The 14,591-nt window shown below is 42.0% G+C and overlaps 1 protein-coding gene across 7 annotated transcripts in view; it reads right to left on the bottom strand.

The window, feature by feature from the left end:
- The window catches only part of Ankrd12 (ankyrin repeat domain 12), a 104,690-nt gene that overhangs the window by 15,439 nt on the left and 74,660 nt on the right, over nt 1–14,591 (bottom strand). For all 7 annotated transcript variants that reach the window (XM_039083803.2, XM_063267349.1, XM_039083802.2 and 4 more), the window contains 1 exon segment: nt 1,082–5,757. In XM_039083803.2, the coding sequence (XP_038939731.1) occupies nt 1,082–5,757 (4,676 nt within the window).

Raw genomic sequence — 14,591 nt, forward strand, 5'->3', positions numbered from 1 at the left:
TGTTCATCTTTAAAATCTGGTTCCTAGCACAATGTTCAGGTTTATCTAATATGACAGACATTTGACTATGCAATATTCATGCATCTGAGTATCTAAAGCGGTAATGAAGTCATTGCACCACAGTGGTAATATAGAAAATGGGAAAAGAGAGGAGGCAAATCAAAAAAAAAAAAAAAAAAAGAAAAAAGAGGCAAATTTAGTGGCTTATTTTAGTTGATGGGTTCCTAGCCAATATGGCAGAGGAACCAGAAGGCATCCATGAAAGGAGAACTGAATGAAGAGCAAGGTGGTCATAAAATCAAATCAGACAAACAGAACGAAGCTAATCTAATGAAACTGACACACAGCTCAATGAGAGTCTCTGCTGTGGCACAATGGCTCAAGAATAGGAGATGATGTGGAAAAACTGTCACACACAAATCCCTTGGCACAAGCGTGGCAGTGAGGGTGACAGTAAGTAAAGGTGATGAGCTGGGAAATCAATGAAGATTCTCTCCCCTCTCCAAGACAAAAGTAACCCAACTACATTACAAATATAGACCAATCATGAAGGAAGATGGGAAAGAAACTACTACAGAGAAGGAAGTGTTGGCTAGAGGAAGGTTCCAGAGATGAGTTGATGGGATCAAGTCATGTAGAGGCATTAGTCTTCGGAGAAATCAAAACAGTCCCCTCTGAGAGACAAGGATAAGCAGGCGAGAAAATGCAAACACAGTGCACGATGCCTGAGAAGGAAACCACTTTGTGAAATGTGGTCAGTCAGAGCTGACATGTATGGTCAGTACTGCAGACTCCAGACTCTGGGAAAAAGAGGTAAACCATCTCAAAGAGCTGTACTTTGATTATATATTGAAGTAGTACTTTGGATAAACTGACTTAATATTCATAAAATCTACCATTTTTTCTTTTAAAGTATTAACTACTAGAAAACATAAAATGATATTAGAAGTTGAATGCAAGCTTACAATTTTCCACAGTACTAGAGACTGAAGCAAGACCATCTGCATTTGAAAGAGTACACTACTACTGAGCTAAATCCCCAGGAGATGGTGCAATGTGTATCAAGTACCAAGTTACTTACTGTAGGAATACAAATCTTGCTTAAGGGGTTTCCATCCAGGAGATATGATCCATTAAACGTTACATATTCATCATAATACTGAGGAGCTTGAGGAATAACACTACATAGCAACTTGCGTTTTTCTTCAATTTTTTTCCTTATGTGCAAATATTCAAAATATGGATTTGCTCTCTCGGAACTGTACGGCTCGATCTCGTCTAGCTTCAGAGAGTCTACGAGAGCTGCTAGGGACTGCTGCGTCTTCTCCTTTGCTTGTAGTAGAGAGGGACTCACTTGCACAGGCTGAGGGACCCGTGACACTTTCCTTTTCCGTGGATGGTGGATCTGAGGATCGTCTTCTTCGGTGAGTCTGATTCTCCCCCGAGGGGAGGAGTCATTATCTTTCTCTGGTAAAAGTGTACAGCCAGCAAGAACCTGCTTGCTTTGACTGACCAGTGCACTTGCTTTGTTTCTAGTCATTCTTTGAGGGGTTTGGTTTTCAGTTTTATCGTCCTCAGCATTTTCCTCTAATTCTCCTTTAACCATCTGGTCATATTTCTGTATTTCTGGTTGGGCTGACTGCTGTGAATGGTTTTCCACACTTGATAAAGTGCTCTGCTGAGATTCCTCATCCTCAGTGGAAAGCGAATCCTTTTCGCTGTCAGGACCGTGCTTTGGGTTATCCTGTTCATTCAGGTTTCCTTTCGGCATCCCTGCATTCACTTCATACAAATCAGAATCACACTTACTCAATGGCGTTAAGACCAAACTTTGCAGTTTGTTTTCTTTTTCATGGGAAATGACTTGAGTATCATCTGGGCCCTTCTCAATCTCATGGCTGCTGGAAGACTTGTATGTAAGTTTGCTAAAGGCATAATGTGTGTTTAGCTGAGAAGCAGCGTCACTCCCACTGAAATCCTTTTCTGATGGCAACACAAGCAAGGTATTGGCCTTCTCAAAGTTTGGGAGTGTTTCCTGCACAGTGCTTTCAGAGTAAGCTGGTACAAAAGAATTCGTCTTCTGAATGTCTGCTAAGACAAACGAACTTTCCACCTCCTTTGTAAAGTTATTATCACTCTCTAAAACAGAACTGATCATGTGAGCTGCACTTCTCTGTTGTAAAACACCTGGCTCTTGACTGGCACCGTAAGACAAAGACACAGGTTTAGGAAGAGATTCAGCGTCTGAGAGTGACTGGTTGGTAAAAGAGCAGGGCTGGGGTGAAGACAGGGTGAAGGATGCTGGGTCCTGAGCACACGAGTTTCCTGGCAGTTCAGTCTGGTGTACAGGTAAGCAATCAGCATTTTGTTCTCTTAACATTTTGTTTTCTGAATGATAAAAACTCTGAGCAGAGGAATCTTGATCAGATGTACTAGAATCTGGACAGATAAAGTCATTGGTGCTTAAAGACTCCAGTTTGTCAACAGGCGTCTCCCATGATTTACTTTGGATTACTCCAACCTGATTGGATGTTTCCAAATGCATTGACGTGTCAATCAGTGTACCCACAAGAGCAGCACTCTTGATTACATGTACGTCAGATGAAACAGAGCTGCTGTCTACAGACCTCACTGGGGAGTCTGTACAGCGAGGATGTAAGTCAGACACGTGCGAAAGGCCTCTTTCAGGTACTAAAGACACTTCAGGTCTGGGAGACAGAGAAGTCTCTCTTGGCACAGCTAAGTTGCCTTGACTGCTGTCTTCTGATACTTGGAAATGTTTTATGGGTTCGCAAATGACTGAGGGCATGCTACATCTTCTGATTTCTACAGCAGGTCTTACCTCATTTGTGATCAGTTTAACGTCTTCCACAGACGATGACCTGAGATGGCATACTGGAAGTCTGTTTGCATACGGTGGTTTAAGTCGTTCTGGCAGTTCAGCGAGACTCTCCAGCTCTCTTTCATAAAGAGCTGGAGATTTGGCATTCGGCAAAAAAGGTGACTGAGAAAATGACAACTGAGATTCTGAGCCCTCTAACATGAAGTCAGAGTCATACTCGACGAGGGGCCTTGGGGTTGTGACTGTGTGGCAGGAGTCTTCTGAACTAGCAACAGAGAGCATGGACACAGACCTGGAGCTGAGACCCAGCTTCTCACCTTCTGACCTAGGAGACCGGCTTGAGCTATTCTCTGAAACGTAGGGTAGCTTTCCTAAACTCAATACACTTTTGTTATCAACAGATTGCGAGCGATTACTTCCAACATCTTTAGATTGTTTCTCCTTGTTATAAACATCGGTTAACTCTGAACTTCTTGACCTGGTAAGTTCTTTATTTTTGGATTCACTGGGTGTATGTTTTGTTTTTTCTTTATCTTTTACTTTAAGTTCTAAACAAGAACGATTCCGTAATCGTTCTTTTTCTTTTTGCTTAATTTTTTCCTTATGTTTTTTGTGCCACTGTTCTATTTCTAGGTCTTTAAGGCTGAGCATCCGTTCAAAGCTCGTCTGCATCAAGTCATCATTTACTAGCCTCTTTTCTTTAGGTCGAGCATCTTTTGATGCTGGTGACAATTTAGGTTTAAGCTTCTCTGTTTCCGATTTTAGTCTGATTAAAGTGCTTAGCTGGGCTTTCTCCTTACGCTTGTCTCGCTCTTTGTATCTATCTATATCCTTTTTATCTTTCTCTTTCCCATCTGGGATTTTCAAAGGCTCATCTCTTACCCTTTCTTTAAGGGACAGGGCTTTCTCATGCTGGGTTTTACTACTGCCCTCTCCTGTACTTGACTTTCTCTCCTCCTGTAAATGTCTCAAGTTGGCTACATTTACACTTTCTTTATCTCTGAGTTTCTCCTTCTTCTCTCCTTCCCTGTCTCTATCTCTATTTCTGACCTTCTCTGACTTAGAGTACTCACTGTTGTCCGACTGCTTTCTTTTCTCTAAGTACTTTTCTTTGCTTTCTGCTAAACACCTCTCTCGCTCAGGTTTCTCTCTGTCATGCTTTCTGTCTGTCTTTTCCCTGGCCCGCTCCCTGTCTTCAGCTTTTCTGACAGTGTTTCTCATCTTCTCACCTTCCTTATGGCACCGTTCTGTCTGAGGTGAGTACAGCCTGTCCTTCTCTTTCACTCTGTCAGTACAGTCACTAAAATCCAGCTTCTCTCTTTCTGACTTATGCTCATGTTTTAGCTTCTTTTCTTTTTCAGAAACTTTTCTTTCTGTCCTGTCAAGCTCTTTTTCCTTAGTCTGAAAGCGTCTGTCAGATTTTTCCCTTTCTTTCGAGTGCCGCTCTTGCTTTTCAATGTCTACTTCCCGTTCTGAAGAGTGTGGCCCTGAAGTTTCCTGGTTTGCACTGACAGCCATGGAACTGCCCTCTGCTTCCTTCTCTGCCGATACACCATCTTTTTCTTCTTTCGGATCTTTCAGCCTTTCTTCCTTAAGGGACTTTTCGTTTTCTCTTTTAGTCTTTTCCCGTTCTTCTTTACAGTTCCTCTCTTTTGAGGCGTGCTTGTCCTTGGCTAATCTATCATCTTTCACGGTTTTCTCCACTTTGGACTTCTTTTCTGTTAGGGACTCATGTTCCATATTTAAGAAGAGATCCTCGGTTTCATCACTTTTAAAGAAGTTTTCTTTCCAAAACTCTCTGTCAAACTCAATGCTCCTCTGTGGCTCTTTGGCATTATCCCTGCTTTTATATTTTTCCTTTTCACCTTCGGCTTCCTTTCTGTGTTTCTCCTTATCCCTCTCTTTATGCTTTAGTTTATGCTTCTTTAATGTTTTGCCCTCTTTGTCCATCTTCTTCAGTGTGCAGTCTGAGTTTTCAAACGCTGCACTATGGTCTTCATCTTTTATTTTGGCATTTGACTTTTCACCAAATTCCAGGTGAAAATCTTTCTGATGTTTGTTTTTTTCCTTGTGCTTATAAGGTTTGACATTTGAGCTTTCCGGCAAGAACTCAGGTTCTGCATTCTCATACCGAGAGAGCTCAGGCTGCAGTGACGTTTCAGAACTTCCTGGGGATATGCACGTCTTCATGTGGTCTTGCTTCAGTGGTGTTGCCTGTTTTTCACTCAATCCACAAGGATGCTTAGGAGATTTACCAGTGGGCATATGAAGTAAGTGCAGAGAGGCATCGTCTTTGGGGCTAAACGATCTTCTGAAGGCCCCGTCCTCTCTGTTTCTCTCTGAACAATCCAGCGCAGTGTTAACTGCCAGGTTTGCAATCCTGCTATTTTCTTTCCCCTCCTTTTCTTGTTTCAGCTCTTGATTCTCTTTATTTTTATTCTGATTCTTTAATTTTCTCTTAACTTTGCCTTTCTGTTTGTACTCATACTCTCTTTTGGCTTGCACATCAGAATGTGATGTTTCGGCAACAGAACATGCAGTAGAAATCTTTCTGTTCTGAAGAACTTCTTCATCAGAACTTTCAGTACTGGAGTACAGAACCCGTGACGGCTTCTGTTTTTTAGTTTTAAATGACTTAGAATAGAAGGGTTTTTCCTGTTTTGCAAACAGACCACTCCTTTCTGCTTCTGACTCATTCTCTTTCCGTTGCTCTCTCCTGAGAATGTGCCTGCCATCGATCATCTTACTGATCTCCTCTCCATCGTCATCCTTGAACTCGTACTCGTCCAGGGCAGAGGGCAGTGGGGCTTTGCTTGGGAGGCTTTGGCTTCCACAGACGAAAGAGTCCTTCTCTGTCTCTGAGTCGATGTTTTCATCAACGCTGGAAGGATTTACAGACTGCGCCTCTTCTGAATCTACAGTAAGAAAAAAAATATAGCTTACACCATTCATACATGAGACAATTCAGGTAAAATCATCTCACACATCAGTCAGACAGAGAAAGAAGAAAGAATTCTGATCTCATCGTGGCGCTTCTTCAGGAGCTTTGTAGCAGACATCCTTGACGAGACTCCTGACCTGCAAAGGCACAGTGTGTGTCAAACTACACAGCATGGCACACAATACAGAGGGAGAGCATATGGCGGAGGCACAAAGACACACACAGGGACACAGGAGACAGTCGCTGTCCTGCAAGAGAGCAGCTTAGGTATGTTCTTTGACCCGTCCCACTAAACAAGGCCAGGAACCACTGAATTAAGATTTTGTTTTATGTTTCAAGACATATATTAGTAGAACTTTATGCTTACCACAAAGGCCAACAATTTAAAACTGGGAAGGTTTTAACTATACTAGAGACTTGGAGAGAAAACAAGAAAAAAATTAAACCAAACTCCAATTACATAGTCAAGGTTTATGATTTTGACTACATACAGTTTAGACTTAGAACAACAGGAGAAATACTCTCATTTCCTATGCAATATTCAATACAAAAGTATTTTATTATATTACAGCTAAGCACTAGGCATGGGAGCAAACACTTTTTAATCCTAGCACTTAGACATTGAAGAACTAAGTTAGTTCTAGGTCACTCTAGACTGCACAGTGAGTTCTGGGACAGCTAGGGCTACATAGTGAGTGAGACCTTGTCTCAAAAACCAAACCAAACCAAATTACAGCCAAACTGTTGTATAACTATGGTCAAAGCCTTGGTATAACTTATTTCACTGTATCTTTTTTTTTTTAATCAAAAGAAGTTTTTAGCCAAGAGTAGTTTTTAGCTCATGCCTACAATCCCACACTTTGTGAGACAGAAAAAAACAAAAACAGAGTATGAAGCAGCCTGGGCTACCTAGCAAGACTCCATCTAAAAACATAAGCAACCACCTCATCCCCACAACAAAACAACGAATTTGCTGAACATGCAGACTAATGAGTTCCCAGGGTCTACCTGCCTCCTTTAATCTTAGTACTCAGGAAGCAGAAAAAGGTAGATCTCTGTGAGTTCGAGGCCGGCTTGTCTACATAGTGAATTCCAGGTCATCCAAGGCCACATACTAAGACTTTATCTTAGAAACAAAACAAAACTAAGCAAAACAAAACAAACTTGTAGTTAGGCTGTTATGGAAATACAATAAAAACCTTGGTTGAATCTATCTCAGTGTATTTTTTAAGGGCTATAGACACAATAGCCTTGCTTGGCACTTACATGGGTGTTTATCATTTAACCCAGGTCTTCTAGCTTTTACAGCAACCTCACCTCCCTACTCACTTAGGTTGTACACTTAGGCCTTTAATTGAAAGAATAATTAAGACCACAAAAATGTCACTTGGTGGTGACAGTGCATGCCTTTAATGCTAGGACTCAGGAAGCAGAGGCAGGCAAGTCTCTGAGATCAAGGTCAGCCAGGTTTACAGAGTGAGTTCAAGGGCAGCCAGGACTTCACAGAGACCCTGAACCAACCAACAAACCAACATAAAAAAAGACTGTAAGTGGATTACTGAGGCATCTGACCCAGGGAGAGAAAAAACCTAATCAATTGCAGTGGTAATTAAATGCTTCACCTAATATTAAAAAAGATTAGCACTGTGCATCTATTCAAATATATTATGCTCTATTTAGTCTGGCTCTAAAATACTCTTCATGCAAAACATTAAATTTCAGAAACACTCATACTTGTGTGGTATCAGACAGTGTACTAAGACCTCTCAACGGTCACAATCTTTGTTTTTGGAGAAAATAGCCAAAGAGCTCTACTGAGTGATACGGTTTCATATATATATATATATATATATATATATATATATATATATATATAGTATTTTTAAAGGCTTGTAAATATACTTTAAAGTCCTACTTGCAGTTACCAATATTGCTGTGAAAACATAGTGATAAGACTATCAAAAGGCCAGCATATTTTTGGTACTTGATTAAAGAAGTCAGAGAATACATGATTTACTATGAATAAACATTCATAGTAATAGGGTCTCAGTGCAGTCCACACTGGCCCTGAGCTCGTGACGCCTTTCTTCTGCCTCTACCTCCAGTGCACCTTGGTTATATATTTCAACTCAAGGACTTTTCTTCCCTTGCAATTTTCAAAGTCTTTTTTATGGCTTCCATCTAGTTTGTTTCTCACTGGATAATTAGTTCTACTGAAACAGAGAACTTTTTGTCCGCTAAAATCCCAGTAAAACTTTCTAGACATTGGCCCGGAGTGCGAGCGGAACCAAGATGAGAGAGCACAGCTCTGGCCTCGAGCAGCGAAGTGTCACAGCACCCACTCACCGCAAAGTCTCACAGCACACACCCACCGCGAAGTCTCACAGCACACCCACCGCGAAGTCTCACAGCACACCCACCGCGAAGTCTCACAGCACACACCGTGAAGTGTCACAGCACACACCCACCGCGAAGTGTCACAGCACACACCCACCGTGAAGTCTCACAGCACACACCCACCGTGAAGTCTCACAGCACACACCCACCGTGAAGTCTCACAGCACACACCGCGAAGTCTCACAGCGCACACCCACCGTGAAGTCTCACAGCGCACACTCACCGCGAAGTCTCACAGCGCACACTCACCGCGAAGTCTCACAGTGCACACCGTGAAGTGTCACGGCACACCCACCGCGAAGTGTCACGGCACACCCACCGCGAAGTGTCACGGCACACCCACCGCGAAGTGTCACGGCACACCCACCGCGAAGTGTCACGGCACACCCACCGCGAAGTGTCACGGCACACCCACCGCGAAGTGTCACGGCACACCCACCGCGAAGTGTCACAGCACACCCACCGCGAAGTGTCACAGCGCACACCGCGAAGTGTCACAGCGCACACCCACCGCGAAGTCTCACAGCACCCACCCACCGCGAAGTCTCACAGCACACACCGCGAAGTCTCACAGCACACACCCACCGCGAAGTCTCACAGCGCACACCCACCGCACTCAAGGTTCCCGTGCTGCAGCTGCAGAGGGGTCTACTCCCATGGCGCACGCAGATGGTGGCTTAGGAGAACAGTAGAATTAATAACTGTGTCTTGGAGAAGCAGCACAAAGGTAAGTCACGAAGAGTAAGAGTTTCAGAGGGAAATTAACACTGGTTATATAAAATGAGCAGCTCATGTCCGGCATCTACAGCACATCATTTGCCATTCATTTAAAGACGGCAGAAACTGTCTTGACAAACAGGACCAGACATGCCAAACATCCCACCATTGTGTTGGATCCCCCACCCCCAGCTCTTCATTACTGTGTGTGCTCATGTTTGTGTGTTCATACATGTGGGAGTGTATAGAGACCAGAGAGAGACATGGGGATGTCTTCCTCACTCCCCTTAATCCTTTCTGAGTCAGTGTCTCAGTGATCCTGGAGTTCATCCTTCAGGCTTGACTGTCCTGCAGGTCCCACCCCTCAGCTCAGCACTGCCATTACAGCTATAAACTGCCATGGACAGCTTTGGCGCTGGCCCTGGGTACAGCAAGCGCTTTACCACTGAGCATCTTCCCAGTCCTTTGTTATTATTACTGCAATAAACTTATTATACTTAATTAATTCCTTTACTGAATAGACAATCAGGATGCTTTCAGCTAGTTGATAGTACAGATAGATTTAGTAATTTGGAAAGACCCCAGTACCCGCTCTTCTTGGGAACAGCAGTGTGTCAGCACGGGAGTGAGCAGAGGGAGACGAGGGAAACCGAAACAGCGTCTCTTCATGACCCATCCAGTTACAGGAATACGAGCTTCTAAAGCTTTTTTATACTTTCTGGTTCCTAGCACAACAGATGTCATTTTTTTTGTAACTAGCAGGCTGTGTTCTAGTTCACTAATGGATGCAAAAATGGAACTGGCAATGCTGGGTTCTGTAAGTAGCTTATTTTTCATATGTGTTACTATTTTTTAATGTCAGGACATAATTTCTTCTGGTCTTATACCTATCATAGCAATATGTTATCTATTATTTTTATTTATAATCAGAATAATTTTATTCCCACTTTGATTAGGACTACTTATGACCATCTTGGAAAATATGCATCAATGGATTACACATATATGCATATAGCACACAGAACTATGAAGTTTGTCATTTATATTCCTGATCCACAAACTGAAGGATACTTTCTAATGCAAATTTAAAATATGCATATTGTTTGGGGGAAAGCCCTATATATCCCAATGTAAATAATTTAGCCTGATATTAACTAATATTCATATGGGAGCCTGGAAATATTCCTATGAATCCAGCTGGTTCTTTGTTCTGAGTCACAAACTTATCAGGAATATTCTACTTACATTTCTCCGAGAACATTTCCCTCTTGGTGTCAATGTATGTGTAGACCAAGCTGACAAAATCTTTCCTTCCTTAGGCAGCCTTAAGTTCAATTCACCTCACTTTACTCGGGAATACAGATGAACCTGGTTCTGGATGCCAGTGAACCAATCTCTTCAAACGGATCTTCACTCCATTTGAGCAGATGTTTGCTGTGTTAAGTAAATCACCTAAAATCTCCACATTCTCCTATTGTCAACGGCCATGGTTATGGTCCCATGAACCTCTACCATCAAACATCGCAGGCTCTTGTCAATGCTAACAGTTGCTCTCCACAACCAGATGGTAAGGCCCTACTGCAGCAGCAGACAGTCAGCACTTAGAGAAGTCAGCAAACATGGAGAGGTTTTGTGCATACTGGGCAATCATCAACATCACAGATGCAAACCCTGGGACCTGTACCACCCACTTGCCTGCTGTTGCAATAGCAGCAGCACAAATGAAGATAACTAAGCCCTTTGAGAAAGCACCCATGGCTGACTGACACTGCTCAAGTGGCTTAGAATCTGAGGCATAGAGAGGTCACACGCTGTGATTCTGCTAATACTAACAGACCAGTGCCCTACTCAATCGTTATCAGAGAAGCTTCTTCTCTTAGTAGATGGAAATTCAGAGGTCCACAATGGAACAGTATGCGGAGAACAAGCAACTCTGGAGTACTAGGTCCTAAACAGGACATCTTATCAAACCCATTCCCTCAAGGATCAGGGATCTATGCTCAAGAAGAGGCAGAACGGGGGGTTGGGGATTTAGCTCAGTGGTAGAGCGCTTGCCTAGGAAGCACAAGAAGAGGCAGAACGGCTGCAAGAGTCAGAGGAAATGGATGACACCAAGGAGAAAGGGTCAAGCCAGACAGGGTACCACTCCTAACCAAGAAGCTATTTACAACTGATACCCTCTGGCAGAAGGAAGACCAGTTTTCTCTAATGTATGGCAATGGGTTTACTAACCTTACTTCAGAGTAACATGCCCAGTGATAGCGGCTGACACAAATCAACTCCATGGTGGTTGTTTTTTGTGGGCTTTTAGTTTTGTTTTGGAATTGTCTTCTTACTATATTTGGGGGAAGAACATAGAGCTGTGTAGTTAGGGAAGTGGGGGAGACCTGGAAGGAGTTGCAAGATGAAAAAAAAAAAAAACAAAAAAAAACAAAAACAAAAACAAAAACAAAAAAACCATGATCAAGGCATACTACATGAAAAAATTTTATTGTTGAGAATTGTCTTGGCTATCCTGGATTTTTTGTTTTTCCATATAAAATTGAGAATTGCTCTTTCCGTGTCTGTGAAGAATTGTGTTGGAATTTTGATGGAGATTGCATTGAATCTGTAGATTGCTTTAGGTAAGACGGCCATTTTCACTCTGTTAATCCTGTTGATCCATGAGCATGGGAGATCTTTTAATCTTCTGAGGTTTTTGATTTCTTTCTTCAGAGACTTGAAGTTCTTGTCATACAGATCTTTCATGTGCTTGGTTAAAGTCACACCGAGGTATTTTATATTATTTGTGACTATTGTAAAGGGTGTCATTTCCCTAATTTCTTTCTCAGCCTGTTTATCCTTTGAGTAGAGGAAAGCTACTGATTTGTTTGCGTTAATTTTATACCCAGCAACTTTGGGTTTATCAGGTTTAGTAGTTCTCTGGTGGAACTTCTGGGGTCACTTAAGTATACTATCATATCATCTGCACATAGTGATATTTTGACTTCTTCCTTTCCAATTTGTATCCCTTTGACCTCCTTTTGTTGTCTAATTGCTCTGTTAGGATTTCAATAAGTAGGGAGAGAGTGGGCAGCCTTGTCTAGTCCCTGATTTTAGTGGGAATTCTTCCAGTTTCTCTCCATTTAATGTTAGCTACTGGTTTGCTATATGTTGCTTTTACTATGTTCAGGTATGGGCCTTGAATTCCTGATCTTTCCAGGACTTTTATCATGAAGGAGTACTGAATTCTGTCAAATGCATTCTCAGCATCTAATAAGATAATCATGTGGTTTTTTTTCCTTGAGTTTATTTACACAGTAATTATGTTCATGGATTTCCTTATATTGAGCCATCCCTGCATGCCTGGGATGAAGCCTACTTGATCATGGTGAATGATCGTTTTCATGTGTTCTTGGATTTAGTTTGTGAGAATTTTATTGAGCAGTTTTGCATCGATACTCATAAGGGAAATTGGTCTGAAGTTCTCTTCCTTTGTTGAGTCTTTGTGTGGTTTAGGTATAAGTGTAATTGTGGCTTCACAGAAGGAATTTGGTAGTGATCCATCTGTTTCAATTTTGTGGAATAGTTTGGATAATATTGGTATGAGGTCTTCTTTGAAGGTCTGATCGAATTCTGCACTAAACCCATCTGGTCCTGGGCTCTTTTTGGTTGGGAGAATTTTAATAACTGTTTCAATTTCTTTAGGAGTTATGGGATTGCTTAGATGATCCTGGTTTAACTTTGGTACCACATATTTGTCTAGAAAATTGTCCATTTCCTCCAGATTTTCCAGTTTAGTTGTATAAAGGCTTTTGTAGTAGGATCTGATGATTTTTTGAATTTCGTCAGATTCTGTTGTTATGCCTCCCTTTTCATTTCTGATTTTGTTAATTTGGACACACTCTCTGTGCCCTCTGGTTAGTCTGGCTAAGGGTTTATCTATCTTGTTGATTTTCTCAAAGACACAGTTTTTGGTTTGTTGATTCTTTCTATGGTCCTTTTTGTTTCTACTTGGCTGATTTCAGCTCTGAGTTTGATTTATTTCCTGTCTTCTACTCCTCCTGGGTATATTTGCTTCTTTTTGTTCTAGAGCTTTTAGGTGTGCTGTCAAGCTGCTGATATATGCTCTCTCCTGTTTCTTTCTGCAGGCACTCAGAGCTATGAGTTTTCCTCTTAGCACTAGGAGCATGTTGGATGACTAGTCCAGACAAGTCAGCTCCAGGTTCAGTAAAAAACCTCACCTTCAAAGACAGGGGGCGGGGCGGGGGCTAGAGAGCAGGCTTAGCATTTAACTGGACTCAGTTTGATTGGGAGCACCACATGGATGCTCGCATGGATGGAACTCCAGTTCCAGGGGGCCTGATGCCATCTTTTGTCTTTTGTAGCACTGTATACATGTGATGCACAACCGTTCATGCAGGCAGAAGACCAATCACAGAGAACGCATATTTCAAACTGTTTTGTGTATATGGGTACTTTGTCTGTAGGTATGTCTGCTTACCATAGGCCTGCCTGGTGTCCTTAGAGGCCAGAAGAGGTTATCAATTGCCTGGGACTGGAGTTACAGAAAATTGTGACCTGCTACTAGGTGCTGGGAATCAAATCTGGGTTCTCTGGAAGAGCAGTGCTTAACCACTGAGCATCTCTTCCCCCCTCCTCCAATTAAATTAATTAAAAAACAAAGGTATTGAGCCTTAGAGATGCTTTTCTATTGATGTCTGACATGCAACACACAGACAATACAATCCTTAGGGGAAGACTACACATTGTCCTTTTCACAGTGCATTTTCATGTGTACCACAGCCCAAAGTATAGACTTGCATGTTACCTGGGCCTTCAAACTTTCCCAGGGTCTTGCTTAGTAAAATCATTTTCATGATTTTAGTTGAGTTTACAAAAATTAAGTTTTTTTGTCTCAAATTCAAAATGTCTCCGCATATCAATGTAATGTGACTTCAGTGTTGAAGGGAACTTACTTCACAAGAGAATTTTACTAGGAATTGAGCAGGAAAAGACACTAAAATGTTAGTGTGTTTTTTCTTCATTTTTCTCATGTCTTAGTAATGTTGAGCTTTCAGCGACTCTCTAGTACTTAGTGTGGACCTTAATCTAATTCTTCTATTACAGAAAAGCAAGAAACCAAATGACTTACTTCACAACATCTGTCCTTTTGCATTGTGAAAAAATTAAGTCCTTGATATATTTGTGAGTGTCTATTTCCTTATATTTTTAGTGCCTTTGTTTTCTGTGTGTTTCCCAGGTTACCCTTCTTTTAGATTTCAAATTAGATCTTCAGCAATGTTTGGTCTTAGTAACCTATCTCAAGGAGCATTCTGGCCTCTGAGGACTGACAGCAGCCTTTTGTGGATACGGTTGTGGAGTCCCTGGTCTCTACGTTCTCAGGATACTGAGAACTTACTCTTTCTGTCATTCAAAATCTGCAGGATCAACTCTTCTGTTTTGTTCATCTTGGGCCTTTATTTCACCCAGCTGATTTTCCTCCAGTCTCTGTATTTCTTTTCATATTGATAAAGGGGAAAACACTGGCTGAAGGAACAGTTCCCCCTAAGTGAGAGTGCTGTCAGCAGTAGCTGGGACAATCTCTCACCTGGTCTTCAGGCTGACACTGCTCCCTGGGCAGTCTGGTTGGATTTTAGACTCTGAGGGAACAATGCTTCACAACTGAAGCACCTGGTTCCTTTGTTCTGCATA

This window comes from Rattus norvegicus, chromosome 9 (genome assembly GCF_036323735.1).
Source record: "Rattus norvegicus strain BN/NHsdMcwi chromosome 9, GRCr8, whole genome shotgun sequence".
NCBI lineage: Eukaryota > Metazoa > Chordata > Mammalia > Rodentia > Muridae > Rattus > Rattus norvegicus.